Source organism: Hyperoodon ampullatus, assembly GCF_949752795.1.
Source record: "Hyperoodon ampullatus genome assembly, chromosome: 2".
Taxonomy (NCBI): domain Eukaryota; kingdom Metazoa; phylum Chordata; class Mammalia; order Artiodactyla; family Ziphiidae; genus Hyperoodon; species Hyperoodon ampullatus.
Genome location: NC_136915.1, coordinates 53,327,367 through 53,346,312, shown reverse-complemented (window position 1 = coordinate 53,346,312; position 18,946 = coordinate 53,327,367). Strand labels below are relative to the sequence as shown.

The 18,946-nt window shown below is 41.6% G+C and overlaps 1 protein-coding gene and 1 pseudogene across 3 annotated transcripts in view; both read right to left on the bottom strand.

The window, feature by feature from the left end:
- The window catches only part of NFIA (nuclear factor I A), a gene marked incomplete at its 3' end in the record, with an annotated part of 386,636 nt that overhangs the window by 59,077 nt on the left and 308,613 nt on the right, over positions 1 to 18,946 (bottom strand). For both annotated transcript variants that reach the window (XM_079728578.1, XM_079728577.1), the window contains exon 7: positions 15,854 to 15,982. In XM_079728578.1, the coding sequence (XP_079584704.1) occupies positions 15,854 to 15,982 (129 nt within the window). The remainder of the gene's footprint in view (positions 1 to 15,853; positions 15,983 to 18,946) is intronic.
- On the bottom strand, positions 1,077 to 11,945 carry LOC307048477 (protein phosphatase 1 regulatory subunit 14B-like; annotated as a pseudogene). The gene is made up of 3 exons: positions 11,893 to 11,945; positions 3,631 to 4,132; positions 1,077 to 1,125 (listed from the first exon to the last, which is right to left on the bottom strand). The product of its transcript is annotated as a protein phosphatase 1 regulatory subunit 14B-like (transcript).

Genomic DNA, 18,946 nt, shown 5'->3' with positions numbered 1-18,946 from the left:
TAACTGAACCACTGTGCTGTATACCTGAAACTAACAGGACACTGTAAATCAACTATACTTTAATAAAAAGAAAAGAAAGGAAAGAGAAGAGAAGACAAGTAGAGTGATATAATATAAGGACCATGGACTTTGGAGTCAGATAGACATGGATTTAAATTTTAGCTCTATCATTCGCCAGCTGTGATTCAAGTTCCCAAGCTTCTCTCAGTTTGCCATCTGTATAATGGGGCTTATACCTCATAGATTTGTTTTGAGGGTTCAATGAGACAATGTATATATAAGGCATATGGAGCAGCTCCTGACCATACGGTTAAGGGATCATCAATAAACAGCTTCTTTTACTTGTAATACTATTATAGGTAAAGATGGGTATGGGGATGAGAAATGACTAAACTGGAATTTGCTCCTATGTGCTAGGCACCTGTTCAAATCGTAGAATACACAGGGGGAAGGGAACAGTGGAGTAAGAGGCACCTGTTGCCTATCTATCTGTCTCTTGGACAAATGAGTGCATACATATTGATAAAAGAGTATGAGCTATCAATATGGATATGACATGAGGGTCTTGAAAAAAGTTCCATCAACAACAAAATGCAAAACCAAAGCAACAGAAACGACCTTGATGTAGAAGTCATAGATTCCATAGAAACAATGATGGTAAAGGCTCTTTCTGGATGAAATACACCTTGAATCCCTAACTTTGCTTAAATCTTAGACTCTGAGACTTAACCTAGAAACTTAGAACTATGGGGCTATCTCCCTCTAGACTCTATTTTTTACTTAGACCTATAATCCTTAAGTGTCCATCCCGACCTCCCCCTTTACCATGTAGACCCCTGCTACCTAAGTACACTTCTGACCTAATCAGATTCTGAGCATGGCCTCGTCATAGCCTCATACAATGGAGATCTCTACCATTGCCCTTAAATGTCCCACTGTGTTAGTTATTGCGAGTTGCTTATCAGAGAGCCAATATATGTTAACTGCTTAAAAAGTTTTTTAGAAGCTCTGGGGTACTTTTTAGGAAAATTTTCTAGTTAGATAAAGAGACTTGGGTTTTAATTGTGTTGCTGTCTCTACCTGGCTTTAAATGTGGGCAACTTCTCTCTCCTCTGGTTCTTTCGTCTGCAAAATGAGGAGTTTGAACTAAACAGCCACTGAAGCTCATCTAGCTTTAAATTTCAATGAAATTCAGTCTCTGGGATTACATTTACAAATAACAATACAATTGATCCATATGTAACAACACTGAAATCTAAAAAATGTGAAACAAGGGAGTATGTGGGGTTTAAAATTTTTTTATTTATTTTAATTTATTTATTTTTGGCTGCGTTGGGTCTTCGTAGCTGCGCACAGGCTTTCTCTAGTTGTGGTGAGCGGGGGCTAGTCTTCGTTGTGGTGCACGGGCTTCTTACTGTGGTGGCTTCTCTTGTTGCAGAGCACGGGCTCTAGGCGCAAGGGCTTCAGTAGTTGTGGCTTGCAGGCTCTAGAGCGCAGGCTCAGTAGTTGTGGCGCACGGGCTTAGTTGCTCCGTGGCACGTGGGATCTTCCCGGACCAGGGATCGAACCCGTGTCCCCTGCATTGGCAGGCGGATTCTTAACCACGGCGCCACTAGAGAAGTCCCGGGAGTATGTGGTTTTTAAAAGAAATTATTTTTTTAAACGTTTCTGGGATATTAGGTTCTAGGGTATATTTGGACTCAGTCTCTAGGAGCCTGTGCCTTTGGGAAGGCTGTGATATTTAGAGTTTTTAAAACCCTGAGGGAGGGCTTCCCTGGTGGCGCAGTGGTTGAGAGTCCGCCTGCCGATGCAGGGGACACAGATTCGTGCCCCGGTCCGGGAAGATCCCACATGCCGCGGAGCGGCTGGGCCCGTGAGCCATGGCCAGTGAGCCTGCGCATCTGGAGCCTGTGCTCCGCAATGGGAGAGGCCACAACGGTGAGAGGCCCTCGTACTGCAAAAAAAACCCCCAAAAAACTCCTGAGGGAATGTGCCAGTTCAAGCTCTGTGAGATAGAGCCTCAGCCTTTGGGTCCTGACAGGACCTCTTCTCTGAATAGATCATACTTGTGCACGAATCCCCTAAGCCGCCATGACGGCTAATGTGCAATGCATTCAAACGCCACAGAACAGCTGTGATTATTAGAGATATGAAGAGTGACTGGTTATTACGCAAAGTTGACAAGACTTCAGTTCCACGAAGGGAGCTTCTACGTAATGTGCAAGCAATACTGCGAGTCAAGAGATGAATGAAAGAAAAACATTTAAGGAAAAAACCACCACCATAGATTGGATGATCACAGAGGTTAACAGAAACAGGCAGAGAATGAATTCTCAAATGACCTGTTGGAAGGGCAGTCCCGAAAAAGAGAATTTCAAAAGTAAGCTCCGTGGAGGTTCTCTAGCCTATGCGAGGCCTACCAAGTCCTGGGACTGGCGCTGTTTGGGAGTCTTTGCTGGCTGACATTTAAAATAAAAAAGGCAAGACCAAGCAGATAAACAAACAAACCCCACAACAAAGCTATGATTGATTCACAGCCTTCCCCCCACTACCCCCGCCCAACCGGCAGGTATACACTGCAGTTCAAGCCCCTGTTTCTGAGCAACATGATTACTAAAGCACAGGTTTCAAAGTATCCTCCTGAATTCACCCTACAGGATTTAGGGATTTATCCTACTGCTGGTAGATTTCTCACAAGGGGAGGAAGTAGGAGAAGAATCGGTCCAGTGTTTGAAGTCAGGGTACCGAAGATTTACCCCAGGCTGGGTATCAACTAGCTCTGTGTCAGCTTCCTATGCACCTTAGTTTCCTCTGCTGCAAAATGGAAATTATATATCTGTATGGTTTTTAGAGCTCAACTATTTTGGGTTTGAAATCATTCACTCCCTATGCGAGTCTAGGAAAAGTTATGTAATTTTTTCAAGCCTGCATTTCCTTGTCTGTGAATTGGATAAAATAGCACTAATTTAAGAGATTTTCCCAAAAATTAGAATTATTTCTAAGTCTAGGTGCCTAGTACATAGTGGGCTCACACCTTTAAAATCAATGTGTTGAGAATATATTTTGTGCCAGACAGCGTGCTTGATTCTGGGCTATTTATTATTCTTAGAGTTGTGTTTTTAGGATAAATTCAGATGTACGAAAAGTAATCAGGATCATGCAGTGCCATGTGGCAACCTGAGATAATTGGGAATCAAGAGTTGAACTGTTCTCAACTGTTTTCATGGCCCTGGAAGTCCCCGGCATGGACTAAGTGTCACTCTTCTAAGACCGGGGTTTGACCTGTCCTCTGTAAGCTCCACCTGCAGCAGGAAGTCACTTGGCTGGTAGGAGAGCCAAGCTCACTGCCCAGCACACAGGACAGCTCTGCTCTTATCTCCAGTACTGGACAGCTCTCAGTTTTGGCTGCCCAGCAGTCTTTCACCCTTTCTTCTGGAAACAGAGCTCTAATGTTTCTTTGGGTAACTATCCTTCCCTCTACCTCAGTCTGTCCTTAGCCTAGACTTTACCCTCCCCCCAGCTCTGTGGGTGGGCATGTAACCCAGGCCACACCAATGAGAAACCCCATTATCTTTTTTTTTTTTAATGTCTGGGAAGACACCTCTGGGCCAGAGGCATGGGGAGCCCCACTCATGGCACCAGGCCTGGCTGCAGGGCCCCCCAGTATTGCTGTTGCTATGAGGGCGGGGGGCAGCGATTGTCCTGTGGAGCCACTGTTCACTTGCGTGGGGGACCCTTCCTTTCTTCCGGGGTGTGCTCAGCTTCTGCAGGTCCTGGATCTTGTCCAGCAGGCCAGAGATGGAGGCCTCAGTGGGTTTGTAACAGTCCACCAGCAGCTCCTTGACCCTGGCAGCTGGGTCTCATCACTCTCCACATCCAGGAGTTCATCCACAGCAATCTCCAGCTCCAGGATCCCCTCTTCCTGGTAGTTCTGGAGGCCAGGGAGCTGCTCCAGGATCCACTCTTCCAGGTTGAGGCGCTTCTGTAGCTCCTCGAGGTCATACTTAGCCGTGACCTTCCGTTGGCACCTTACTGGGCCCTCACCTGCAGCCCCAGGGGGCTCTGAAAGCAGACACTGCCACTGCCCAGCTTGGGGGCCAGGACTGCCAATGCTGTGCCCCCTGCGGGGCGGCTGTCCACCAGGGCAGCTCCCCCCACCCCATTATTTTTTAAACATAAAGATTATTTTAAAAGTGAGCAAATGACCCAAACCAGGCCAATCAGAGCCATAAGCATCCTACTCTTGGGAGTCGGACCGTCCCTAGATCTCTTGTGGAAGAGTTGTTCTCTTTCCCTTGGGATTGTTACATTGGGGATTAAGTCTGGAGCTGCTCATATCATCAGTGCCATGATCTGAGGAGATTTAGTCTAAGAATCAAGTTCACACAGAGGACAGCAGAGCTGAGAAAGATAAAGATATAGATTTCTGAAGGTATTGCCTGAGCATCTGGATCCAGCTCTACCTGAAGCCACAAACCCTCTGACTTTTCGGTTACATGAACCAATCCATTATCTCCTTTTGGGGAGACTGGAGGGGTGATTAAGCAATCTGGCTGGGTTCTTTCACTTGTATGAATATTTCACTTGAAAGGGTGCTTATTAACATGTCTTCTGTTCATTACCGGGTATGCAACAATTCAACAACTCTTATTACAGTATTCAGGAATTTGAGGTTTCAGGAAGATCTAGAGATGTCCCTCAGCAATACCAAGGTTTTCTTAATCTGTATAGTATGCCAATAGAAGGGACCCATACAACCTGACACAAATAAATCCAAATCCCCACAATTACTTTAAATACCTGTGCTATATTATCCCTGCTAATTCCCCTCTCATGAATCTCATCCGAGCAATAATTATTTGTTCTTCTGTTCTACTATGTTGGAGGGGCAGGACTGGCTTGTCTGGTTTGCTCATTAGGGCCTAGCACAGTGCTTGGCAGATGATACATTCTCAAAAATTATTTGCTGAATTGACTCTTGTAAATAACAATGGTGCTTACCTCCCTTTTTTTTTTAAAGATTTTTTTTTGATGTGGACCATTTTTAAAGTCTTTATTGAATTTGTTACAATATTGCTTCTGTTTTATGATTTTTGGTTTTTTGGCCACAAGGCATGTGGGATCTTAGCTCCCTGACCAGGGATCAAACCTGCACCCCTTACATTGGAAGGCAAAGTCCTAGCCACTGGATCACCAGGGAAGTCCCGGTGCTTATCCCTTTAGCAAGAGCCATGCCTGAATGAAGACAAGCCAAAGCAAAGTCTTCACCATGGCTACAGGCTAATCATCATGGAAGGGGGTTCACCTGCCTGATTGGGGAGAACCCCCCCACCCCGTTCTTCTAACCACACAAGAATAATGGGATGGAGTAACCAGGCTGTCTCACTTCCCTGAGGCCCCATCTCTTCTAGGCTATGAGGCTCCTCCCAGTGAAGGGAAACACACACTCCTTCTGGACCCACAGGAGCAGATAAAAGAGAGAACTGGGGATGGGGAGTGAGGAACGAGGGAACTGAGAATCCTTTCAAGAGAACCACACAGAAAGACAGCAAAAAATGATATGGGGATGGGGGGAATCTGAGACAGTTAACATTAAAAAAAAAAATATATATATATATATATATATATTTTTGGCTGCATTGGGTCTTCGTTGCTGTTTTCTCAAGTTGGGGTGAGCAGGGGCTACTCTTCATTGTAGCACAAGGGCTTCTCCTTGCGGTGGCTTCACTTGTTGCAGAGCACGGGCTCGAGGCACGCGGGGTGGCTTCTCTTGTTGCAGAGCATGGGCTCTAGGTGTGTGGGCTTCAGCAGTTGTGGCACACGGGCTCAGTAGTTGTGGTGCACGGGCTTAGTTGCTCCACGGCATGTGGGATCTTCCCGGACCGGGGCTTGAACCCATGTCCCCTGCATTGGCAGGCGGATTCTTAACCACTGCACCACCAGGGAAGTCCCTGAGACAGTTAACATTTAGTAACATACTAATAACATATGTGGCCCTTTCCATATGTCATTTCACTTCCTCCTCCTATTAACACCTTATAGTTTTGTACAGGTGGGAAATTAAGAGACCAGCAGAGGAAGGGTGACTGGCACAAGCTTATGCAGATCCCAAGTGGCTGGCCAGGATTTGCATTCTATTCTGGCTGACTCTACAGCCCATGCTCTTTTCACTGCACTCTGCTGCTCCCATCTGAATTATTTTTCAGAGGTCAAATGGCTTATTTCCTTTCATGATATTTGCCTCATAGGTCCCTTATTACCGTAATACAACCTGGCAACTCTGATGTTCCTCACATGTGTTTTGTGCATAAGAAGAATGAATTGTTTGGGGTTGGGGGAAGCAACTGCCATTTAATACTAAGAAATGGCAAATGTAAGTTTACTGTGGAAATATACATTTAAAAAAACATTCCATACACGTGAGTGGTTAAATACACTAGTTTCAACAATACAAAGGATGCAGCATGAAATGGGTAACTCTCCATGATCCTGCAGCTACATTAACAGGACTGTACATTCCCATTTCGAATATCAGTGCTCACCCCCCTTTGCCTACATGGATGATAAGCTGATACTACATAAACATTGTTAAAGCTACAGTTCCATGCTACAGTAATTCACTTAAATTTAACATGATTTATGGTTCTGTCAATCGGTGAGGTTGAAAACCCTGTGCTGAAGCTTAAATGTGAGCTTCATATTTAAAACAGCAAGTGTGTGTGTGTGTGAGACAGAAGAAAACATTTCATATAGAGAGGATACACAAGTCCAATACTGACTTTTTATTCTACTCTGAAAAAAGAAAAATAAACAATGAATCTAAGCATGGAATCAACATTATATTAAGCTAAACCAGAAAGACCTGCTTGGGATTTATCTGATTATGTGATTTATAGTATAAGTGATACCCACAAGTCTTATCAGTGACATAATTTCAAAGAAACCTTGCTCAGAACCCGCGCCTTCACTGTGGCTGCATGTGTGGATTTGTGGTTGGGGGGCGGGTAGGGGGGTGGAAGAGAGGGAGGGAGAGATGGAGAGATGGAGAGCAGCTTCTTTTGTCCAGATGAGTTTAAATCTGGGTCCACGTGGTTAATCACCAATCACCCTATTCTTCTCTCCGGTGCTCACCCGGGAGGCATTTTGCCTCTTTAAGAGATAAGGAGCCAATTGGTCTTACTGCTCTAACCTGTCCTCCTTGGGACCACATATTAACAGAGTCCACTGCAGAAGAGCTCTCTTTAGAAGTTTGCTGCGGGGATGACAAATTAACCCAGCAGGGTGTCCCACACATCTACCTCAGTACAAATTATTAGTGTAATAGAGCTTTTAGTTATGCATTTATCTAGTAATTATTGAACGGTTACACAAAACCAAGCTGAGCAGCCACGGCCCTTTATGAGGCTCGCTCGGTGGGTGGCCTTACAGTTCATTTAGGATACCAGTTCACTTGCAGACAAATTAGCTAAACAGCCTTCTTTAAATATTTTCCATGTCACAGTGAAACTCTTTACAGTACAATAAAGGTACAGTTTTAATTACATGCTTCCTGACTTTTGTTTAGTTGTAGTTTTAAAACATTTGCTGGCACTGGTCTTTCCTTTGGCTGGGCAGTAATAGTTGGTTGTAAGTATCTGGCTAATGAATTTAATAATTTCCTGAACTGGGACTTAAAGGGCCTTTGCTAAAAAGCTGCTTCTCCTCTTTACCATCCAGTTCCTCCAAAGCCCATCGGCAACGTCTCCCATTAGGCTGGGCGACAGCACTTGAGCTAACCTTGCCCAGTGTTCACAAGCCCTCTTATTCTCTTTTTAGTGCTCCTCAAAGGTGGTACTTGTTAGGTCTGTGATGCCTGCATTTGGAAGTCAATTCTGATTGTTAGAAAGACAATGCAATGTCTTCTCAAATGACATACTCCAGTAATAAATAAACACCTTGCATCTGTTGGCAGATTATTTCAGCGCCTTGTTAGCAACAGGTACTTAATTGCTTCTCATTTTCCTGAGATGATTCAATTGCACTAAAACCAGGAGAGACAAATTAGATTCAGCTCCATTGAAAGGAGCACCAGCGTGTTCCACAACTGAGTTAAGAAGTTTTCCTAAGAGGCAAAGAAGTTTGCCAATATGATACGAGAATGCTAAACGAAACTACCACTTAGGTAGAGGGCCTATGTCAAGGAAGGTGCCATGGTTATGAGAGTGACGAGGCGCCAGGGACTATTCCTTCTTCAGGATCCTTAGTTTGGGCAGACACATTTATAATACCATAGAAAATATTCCATAAAAAGGGGATCTGGGCTTCCCTGGTGGTGCAGTGGTTGAGAGTCCGCCTGCCCATGCAGGGGACACGGGTTCGTGCCCCGGTCTGGGAAGATCCCACATGCCGCGGAGCGGCTGGGCCTGTGAGCCATGGCCACTGAGCCTGCGCGTCCGGAGCCTGTGCTCCGCAACGGGAGAGGCCACAGCAGTGAGAGGCCTGTGTACCGCCAAAAAAAAAAAAAAAGGGGATCAAATCATTTTGAGCTCAGCATTTCTCTTAATGCCCATGGAAGTAGAAGTTCTTAATTAAAACCAAGCAAATGTGTATCGAGCATTTATTCGCCATGCTAGGCATCTCCCTAAATGTTGCCAAATACGCGCACTTGCATATTGTATTATTATCACACGTGGGGGATAGAAAGAACTCCCTGTTATTCCCAAACTTTCTGTTTGCTTTCAATGAAATCCATGTGCTCATTCATTTATTCAACAAATATTTATTGAGTGCTTTCCTAATGCCAGGCACAAGGCTGAGGGATACAGGATATCGGGAGGAAGACTAAAGAATGGTCCCCGTTCTAATGGGCCCTGCCATCTAGTGATAACTGCTGCCTTCCTATGTACCTCTCTTTCCTTCCTCCTCTATTATTGTCTATGAGTCTCTGCTCTTCCAACCTTTCCTGGTGACCTGAACTTCCTGGAAAGTTATCTTAATTCTCATAATTCTCTGCAGTATATTTTTCTTGGCCAAACTGGGAGATGTTAACTTCAGACCCTCAGACGTTTCATCACTAAGAGCAAGATCCCTGTTTGGGCCACGAGGATCATGGACTTAGAGAGGTTTACAGAGCATGTAAACGTCTGAACAGAAACTGGCAGGATTCTTTGAAAGCTGCACAATAAATCTTTGGTTTATATGGCTATTGTTTTAATACATCTTGTGCATGTTTTCAGAATCAGGGCAATTTGATTTCTAAACTCCCTTCACGTGTATGTGTGTGTGTGTGTGTGTATATATATATATATAGATATAGATATATAGATAGATAGATAGATAGATATGTATGTTTTGACCCATAAAGAAGTGGGGCTTTAGCCTTGTGCTCACATTTTGTATGTCTGGATTTCTCAGTACTTAGCTACAGCATGACTGCTGTTGCCTTGCACGCTTACAACTAGGAGGTACTCTGTTTGAGAACAGGGGTAAATCACGCTTGTTTGGACTCGCCCAGTGCCGAATGCCATGGTAGTTCTCTATCAGGTTGCCCCCGACCCTGACAGCACCCGGGAGTCCCCATCACAATAATACAACGGCTGGCTTTCTTGTCTGCCCTCCACCAGGAAGTAAGCATGCTGAGGCCAGAATCCAAGCTTCTCTTTTTCACTCTATTAAGCAAGTAGCAGAGCACCTTGTACACTGTAAGTGCTTGATAAACACTTGCAGAAAAATGAACGGGTCCCCAGACAGTAATGAGAGTCTGCAAGCTAATTTCAATATTAAAAAAAAAAAATGCCAAACTGACCTCAAAAGTTGTCTTTGAAGTGACTCGCACCTACCAGAAACCCTGTGTTTACCAGTAGCAAGGATTCAGGGGCTCATAAAAAATGTCAAGTGATCTGTTTACGGTTGTTATTTAAAAAAAACTCAGTGTGATAACACGGTTATGTCATGCTTATCGAAAGATCTAAATGGCTATGTCATGTTTTTGACTAATAAAAATTGTGAAAACAAACCAATTGTTTAAATAAATGCAGTTGATTTCTCCCAGTGGTAGAGAAAAAGGTAGGAACTGCTGATATGGTGAAAAAGGCACAGCACTGGAGACTAGATTTCTAGTCTTGGCTCTGGCCAGCTCAGATTTCACATTTCTATGAGTAATGGGAACTATGCTGTTGACTGCTAGCCAGCTTATTTCTCCCCTATTTACCTACTTATAAAGCCCCAATTTTATACAGAGCAGCAATATGCTCAGCTAAAAAACCTAGATTTTCCAGCCTCCCTTGCAGCTAGAGGAGATTGTGTGGCATAGTTCTGATCATGCTGTGTAACATTCTATAAAAGGTGGCAGAATGAGCTGGCAGGCACTTTTTGCCCTTGTCGGTTCCCTTCTTTCTGCTTGGAATGCAGATGCATGGAAAGAGGGTAGTGGCTATGCTGTGACCATGAGGTCACAGCATGAGGATGAAAACGACCCATTAAAGCATGGGTAAAAGAAGAAATCTCAGTCTTTTTTTTTTTTTTTTTTTTTTTTTTTTTGTGGTACGCGGGCCTCTCACTGTTGTGGCCTCTCCCGTTGCGGAGCACAGGCTCCGGATGCACAGGCTCAGCAGCCATGGCTCACGGGCCCAGCCGCTCCGCGGTATATGGGATCCTCCCAGACCGGGGCACGAACCCGTATCCCCTGCATCGGCAGGCGGACTCTCAACCACTGCGCCACCAGGGAGGCCCGAAATCTCAGTCTTTGATGGTGCTTTGATGACACCATGACAGTCCTGAATCATGTATTTGTTTCTATATGAGAAAAATACAACCTGCTTAGTCCGACTTTCAGTTACTTACAGCCAAACACATTCTTAGTGGATACAGGGAAAGGATTAAACCAGAAGATTCTCAGAGCACTATTCTGAAATTCTATGGCTCTAGATGAAGCTCAATCAGTGCTTATTTGCGATTACGCTCAACCTCTGCCTCACAACGTGTATAGTGCAGGCCCCTCCCTGCTTCTCAATCCCGAAAGCGCAGAGTTGCCTTACCCAGTGCTAAGCATTTAAATTAAGTATCATTCATTATCTTGTTTTGGAAAATAGCAGACTTTAGGCAGAAACATAAGTTTCAAGAAGACAAACTTTCAAGAAGTTCGAAAATATCTCTGATGAGTACTCCAAATAATTATCCAAAAGAGTTAGGCTCTTTTAAATCATCAGGCAAACCTACAACTCTTAAAAAGGCAAAAGGAAGGGGCTTCCCTGGTGGCGCAATGGTTGAGAGTCCGCCTGCCGATGCAGGGGACGTGGGTTCGTGCCCCGGTCTGGGAAGATCCCACATGCCGCAGAGCGGCTGGGCCCGTGAGCCATGGCCGCTGAGCCTGCGCTTCCGGAGCCTGTGCTCCACAACGGGAGAGGCCACGACAGTGAGAGGCCCGCATACCATTAAAAAAAAAAAAAAAAGGCAAAAGGAAGAAAAAGGATTTTTTTTCTCCATTATCATGAATAAGATAAATTGTCATGATTAAATACTTTATTATGGTTGAAATTTTAAGTACTGGTAAAAGAAAGTCTCTGAAAGCCCAATCGTTCAGCTTGAAGTGCACAATAATTGTAATAATGTATAACAAAACACAAATGACCTTACTGAAACTTAATCTCTTCCCCACTCCCTAGGACACTGCATAACTTTTAACCCCTTCACCTAATTTTAACTACATAGGTGGCAAAGTATTACCCCCATGATACAGATGGCCAAACTGAGGCCACAAGGTTAAATGATTTATCAAAGCCATAAAGAAAGCCAATATCAGAGAAGGGATTCGTTTTAAGAAACCACATGTCTCTACCTTCACAAGGTAAATAGGAAAGTGATTAGAATAGCATAAACTAAGAAAAAACATAGCTTTTAATAGCAAAGCCTTACTTCATAATCTTGCAAAAGCTTTCTTTGGATGAAGGGCCATGGTTCTTCCTCATCTTTAACATTCCTCATAAAGAAGTACTATATAAACTATTATCCTTTGTCACCCTTTGTTCTTCTGAAGCAATGACAATCCGTCAGTGTCAGGGAGGGGATGAATGTCTCTTGTGTACCTTTATGTGCAACTTGAGTACTTTTTATTCATTCAAGCAATATTTGAGCATTGTGTATGAGACACAATGGAGATACCAAAAAGCACACATTAGAGATCCTTCCTTTCAGAGGTTTTGCTCTGGAGGAGGGACAAGACGTGTACATTAACTAACAAAGCAAGACCATGTCGGTGGAGGAAATGTGCAGGCGTGAAAGTCTCCCGGAGTCTGTGGAGTGTGAGATGATGGCGGCCTGGGTGGAGCTGAGCAGGTTTCCGGTAGAAGGTGGTACCCAAGCTGGTCTTAGGATGGGCAATATGTGGACAGGCAAAGGCAGGAGGACAGCCTGAGATTTTCAAACCCTGGATGAAACCGGGTGATTTAATTGTTTGTATGACCTGAGTACACATTCTACTTCCGGGCACTGTGCTATGGACTGCAAATACATGATTTCATCTACTCCTTAGATAATACAATTCTCTTGAGGTTGAGATTAGGATCTTCAATTTATAGATGAGGAGTCCATGGCTCTAAGAAGGAAAGCTATCTGCTAGGTTCTCACAGTTGGTGAAAGTGGTAGAGACAGGATTCAAGTACCAGTCCATTCGACCCCCGAATTTTTGCACTTACCCACTCCCTTCCAGGCTCTATTTTTCTGCCTCAGCTTTACAATCATCAAAGAGAGGTTTCCTTTTTCAAAGGTGGCCACCAAATTTCCAAACATAGATAATTTTTGCAGTGAAAAATGGGGTCATTGTTTTTTCAGTGAGGAGACCTTGCTTTTCTGTAGCTCTGCTAAAATACCACCCTTGGCCTGGGCACTGAGGTACGTTACAAAGCTACTGCTTACTAACTGGTGTTTGTCTAGTCAAGGTAGTCCCCTGAGAAATTTTAAGGAAGGCAGCAGAAGTCTTGCAATCTAGGTGCTATCCAGAGGTGACTATACCATGTAACTCTGAACAAGAGTGTAGTAAACAACCTCCCCAGTGCCCCAGGATCCTGATAAAGGACACACCTTTCTCTTCTTCCTTTTGAAGCTGGATCATCTGTCTGGATTTTCTAATGATTTATCATTTCAGACTGTGGTAACTCCTTATAATAAAAAGAACATGTCCGGTTGAATTCTCCTTTATGTCCAATGTCTCATTTATTCCACACTGGCTCCCTCGGTCAGACTCTCCTCCTTTAAATCCGGCCTCATCTTCCTAAAATATCAACTCTTACTCCCAGATGTGATGTCATTCTAAGCATTAGCTTTCTAACTAGTTCAGAGAAGAATAACCAGGATTATGATACCTGTAGCAAGTATGTCTTAAATAATAAGCACCTGAATACCAACCTTTAAAAAGGTCTTAGCCCAAGAGTGTCTCATGTTAGTCTATCTCAATTCTGTGATGCTGACCACAAAGATGCTGCTGAAGTATTTCATCTCAACTACCCCACTTCCCTTCACCAGACCACTAAGTGGGGCAGGATGCAATAAGAATGGGTACCTGAGTAGATTTCCCAGAAAGGAGAACTGAGGATGCTGGGAACCATCTTGAATTCTGGTGAAAAAAAAAGAATCTTTGGAATTCCATAATTCTTAAATTGAGCATCTTTCTCTTTGCCACATAAACAATTTCATGAGTATGAATAGATCAAAACTCACTGTCCTGTAGGCTAAGACGGTCCCCTCTGGTTCGACCCAGTGTGGGTCATTTTAGCAAATGTGATTGTTTAGCATGAAGAAAGCACCCAATCATGGCACCCACAGTAACTGCTAGAATCATTTCAGTGATTTCTAGAACTATGGTTTTAAGGCAAGACACACAGAAGGCATTCAGTATTTACTGAATAAATGATAACATAGGCACATTGCTTTATGCTCCTCAAAGAGTCTCTAAAAATATTGTTTTATTGTAGTTTCTGTATAAGAATATGAGGTTGGGAGAAAATATTCATTCAGCAGTAGTATTGTTCCCATTTTATTGACGAGGATATTAAAAAATTCAGAAGGTAAGTGGAAAGGGAAAGAGGCAGCTTAACCAACTAACCTGATTGCTGACATTGCTGCTTCCCAATCCTTATCGCCCTGCTGCGCCCATGAGTCTTTTCTTTGCTTGGAATGCCCTCCATTCGTGTAAGCAACTTTTAAGATTTGACTTCAATGTTATGTACACTTTGAAGTCTCTTTATTTGATATAAAGTGATAAGTAACAGTGCATTCCACATCATCTTCTAAATGCTTATTTTCCTGCACTAGATGATATGCTCTATGAGGACAGAAACCACTGATTTCCCAGTGCCTGTATAGTGACAGGTACTCATTAAATTCTTGTTTAATGGATGAAGGAAGCTCCATAGTTCCCTCCCCTGAGGTCCTACAGAACTGTCTGCTTTTTACATTAATTTACCATTTAGAATGTTAACCTGACCATAATAAAGATGAGAAACGTCACATGCCTTATCTCCCTGAGACCAAAAATCTTCTGACTAAAAGGGCTTTGTATTTCTTACTTCGCACCACAGTTTCAATGCTTAAGGAATGTTGACAACGAGGAAAATATCATACTGCCCCATTTAAAGAGACTCATTCTGGGACCACATAATCCCATTCAGATGCAAGGTTTTCAAATTAGGAAAAAATACATATTTAGCTTTTCTGATTGTATCACACACACTCTCACACACAAATGGAATAATTAGGGATCTTGAGAAAGTTCCATCAATGATCACAAGATGTTCAAAGATGGGGCAAGTGAGCATCCATAATTGTGGATAGAGAAACTGCTTCACACAATAGTCAGAATACTTATTTTCTTCAGTGTGATTTCTGCACGTGTGCACTGGCCAGCCCTCTCAACTGCCATATTTCCCTGAGATGCACACAGAGTATTCATAAAGGGATTCAGATTTGTGGCACTCACATTGAGATTAATGCAAGAAACATCAGTTTCCCCAGGCGTATGTCAAAGTAGACAAGAGACCATAACTTTCTAGGATGTTTTATGATACCAGCTGGTAGATCACAAACCTACCTAAACGAAAATCTGATGGGAGAAAGCAAACGTGGTTACAATTATTCGTACTCCTACTGTGGGAGTTTCATAAACAAACTAATAAATATTTTCATCTTGCAATAAGATCAAGTTAAGTGATTTGCTGACATTCTCTTGAGGTTTAAAGCTTGTCTTTAATGTGAAATACAAATCATATTTCTTGTGGACACATTTTAATAATAAACTTAAAAGCACATGAGACAAAAATAATGAAAACATTGCAATGAAAACCAGACAAACTATCTACCACTTCAAAAGAAGGGAATGAAGATGGCTCGTCAACACAGTGATTGCAGACAACCTCAACGTAAAATGCCACATATTGAAATCAGGTTTCAAGGAAAGGGAATCAGCAGGGGTGAGAGAATGAAAATAAGCTATTGCTTGAAAAGAGGTAATTGACTACACAAAAATAAACTACCTAACACACGCACACAAATACACACACATTCGCGTGCATGTGCCCCTTGTACAATTTGTAGGACAGATTTGATTTTGGTTTAATTCAAATTACCTCCCACCTCTTTTCAACATCCCACCAGCAAAGAAACAGGTAAGGATCAGGGTTTGATGCCAAATCTCTTGGGTCCCTACAATTCCAAAGCAGCCCCCGAGGATAAGAAATTGGAACACTTGCTGCCTTTAGGACCACTCTGGGGGAGCCCTCATTGTCTCTCATTTTGCTACTCGGGTCTCATGTCTCTCATTTTGCCACTCTGGTCCCAAGGTCATGATCTAAGCACAATCAAGGGTGTCTGTGGAGCAGCTCACCTCTGGGTCCTGTAATGACAGGTCGGTGATGCTGTGTGAATGCCGTTCCCAGGGAGGAGGTCTGCGAAGGGGAGGGGCTGCTGAAACCAGACTTCTCCGACTTCTTCAGTGTGGTTGGAGATGGCATTCCTGGCAGGAAGGATGGATTGACAAGCACACTTAAATCACGGAACAACAGTTTATGCAACCTAAAAGATTAAACTTAAAAGAATTTAAAAAAGAAATCTACCTGTGAAGGGAAAATTTGTTTTGAATTGGTTTGAATTTGTCATAGGAACAAACAGGTGACAGAACGGTCCCCTGATATCAGCATAGAGTTGATTTCAACTTACTCTCCTAAATCACAGTCCATTTTGGGGTTACTGATCTTCTCTAATTATGGAGCACCACTTCCCCAGTGCTTCCTGAAGTTGTTGTCTGAGCCAGTGGCCTTTCGGACCCTTTGTAAAGAAGGTTATAGAAGCATATGAGGACCTCATATGCAATCATCTTATCTTGCCAGTTACTTTACTTCAGTGTCAAGGCACTCTCTCCACATTTTATACAATTTAGCTGTTTTAACATTTAAAAAACCCTCATCAGTGGTAACTCAGTTGCTCATCCAATGAATAATTTATAATAGAAAAAAAAGAAAAGGTAAAAGTTAAAAAATAAAAGTTAAATGGTTAAATAAGGTATAACAAATGCAAATAACACTGTAAAAGAATAATGACAATGGAAAGATATTTAATGACATGAAATAAAGACATGGAAAGCAATTACAAAATAAGATATTATACAATGATGCCATTTTAAAATGTATTTTTATGTACAGAGAAAGAACTGGAAAGAAATATGCATAAACTATAACAGTAGTTCTCTCTGCATGTTGGATTTGAGTGATTTTCACTGCTTCTTTTTGCTGACTTGTTTTTTCTACGACGAACATATTTTATTTTAAGAAAATAAAGCTTGTTTTTAAAAAAATAGTATTTTTACTATAGTCTAAACTTTTCATAGCATTTCCAGCATAGGAAACGCTTTGGGAAGAAAGTAATGGGAAAATGGTCCCTTGTAATTACTGCATCTGTAATGTTCTCGGCAACTACGCTGACACACACAACTAGAGGCATCTATCAGTTTGGTAGGGTGCCAATTAAAACAATGAAAGCTTGGATATAAAAATAAAGGAAATGACTCCTAGTCTCCACATCACAGGAAAAATTTGGGCTCTTTTAAATTTGCAGCACAAAATTGGTCTGATTTCATGTTTAAAGAACCAAATCTCATTTTACTTATACATATCTACATGTATTATGTTCTGCCTATGACCAGAGAATTATTTGGGTGAACTAGAAAAATAAGTAATAAAAATAATAATGATATTGGCATGTAAATGTTACCGAGTACTTGCTAAGTTCCATGTACTATTCTAAGCACTTTATAGGTATAGATCTGTTTAGAAATTTAGTTAGTTTGTCTAAACATGTCCTTGTTATTTCTAATCACAGATTTCCTTAATGAAATTCTACAAGACAACCTTCAAGTGTGACCACAGATTCTATAAGGAGAGACACGAGGTCTGCTTTGCCTGCCTCTATTTTCAGGCTATCTAACAAAGAGTCTAGAACATATCAAGTGGTCTGAAAAGATATGTAAACTACCTGTACAGGTAGTTTGTGGCTTTACTAAGAGATCTGTGGCTTTACTAATAGATGCCTGGACAGAGCAAAACTTGGGGTTTTGACCCTAAGAAAGAAACAAATTGCAAATCGGCAAGCACATTTGCATAGTCAGACATAAGGACAACATGAAGTGGCGTGTGATTTCACACGAGCTAGACAAATCCAGATCAGATCCATTCTACAGATCAATATGTGTGTGATTTGAATTAGAAACAAGTCACTAAGTGACTTTAGCTATATTTGTTTGCTCGATGAATCAGTAACCAAAGTCATGGCATGCCAATGTCCTAACGTCGTTAGGACGAATTGAGATTTTGGATCAACATTCATTACAAGTAACCTAACCTAAGGTATCATCATGTAATTACATCACAGAGGAGATCAAATTAAAAAATGAAAGGAAAGAAATAAAAAGCTCCCAAATGTAAAGAAATCTCCCAATTCATTCAAAACTCTTCTGTGCAAGGCAATTTTTAGGCTTCCAACCAGTCCACTGATTTAAACTCAGTCAAATGCCTGAATTATGTGTCATGGAACAGAAATAGAATAGAAAATGAAAATGTTAAAACTTTTGAGATGGCAGAATTTTTTTCAGATGATGGAATTGATGATGAAGTGCAGTATCTGAACTAATCTTATTAAAGAAAGCAAATGGCTAGACTCAAGGAAAAGTCATTTCTTTGAAAAGTTCATGTTTTCCAACCCATGCAATTCTAAATACGTCAGAAATGTTGACATGATTTAAACCCACCACTTAACGCTTTTAAAAGGGGAAGTGGAAGTCAAATATAGACAATAAGCATGAAAATGCTTATCAAGTTAGTAAATGGATTCAAAATGATCAAAATTTAAATCCCCTTTGAAAGGGTTAAAGAGAGAAGAAATACTTTCTGCATATAGGAAGAACAAGCCAAACTCTGTATAACCTTCTAAATTTATCACGGTCAAGTAATATGAACCCCAAGGCTGTCATGAATCTCAAAATTACTTTGTGTTTTCAATTTTTAAAGGCTCATATTGAGCATGTTTCCTTATTATTTACTTATATTTTCTCCATATGCATAATGTATGTTTTCGTTAATTTGCTTTGTATACTTAATTGACCAAATGAAGTTTTAAAATGCTAGTCAACTGCTTTATGCTTAAAGCTAGACAACATTAATCCTGGCTTTTATTTTTGAAATCAAATTTGGTTTCTGTACATTACTTTAAAAATAAGCTCTTTGTTAAAATTTCTTTTACCAAATAGCTATGCACAACTGTTACACAATTACTGCAAAGATTGACTGATTGGCTTTCTCTTAATGAGTCAAAATTTTGATTTAAAACTATTTTTTATAAGTATCAGATTTAAAAAAAAAGATTATAAAGTAATGCTACACATTTTTCTGGAACAAACAAAATATTACTTCAAAGTTCCTTTCAATAT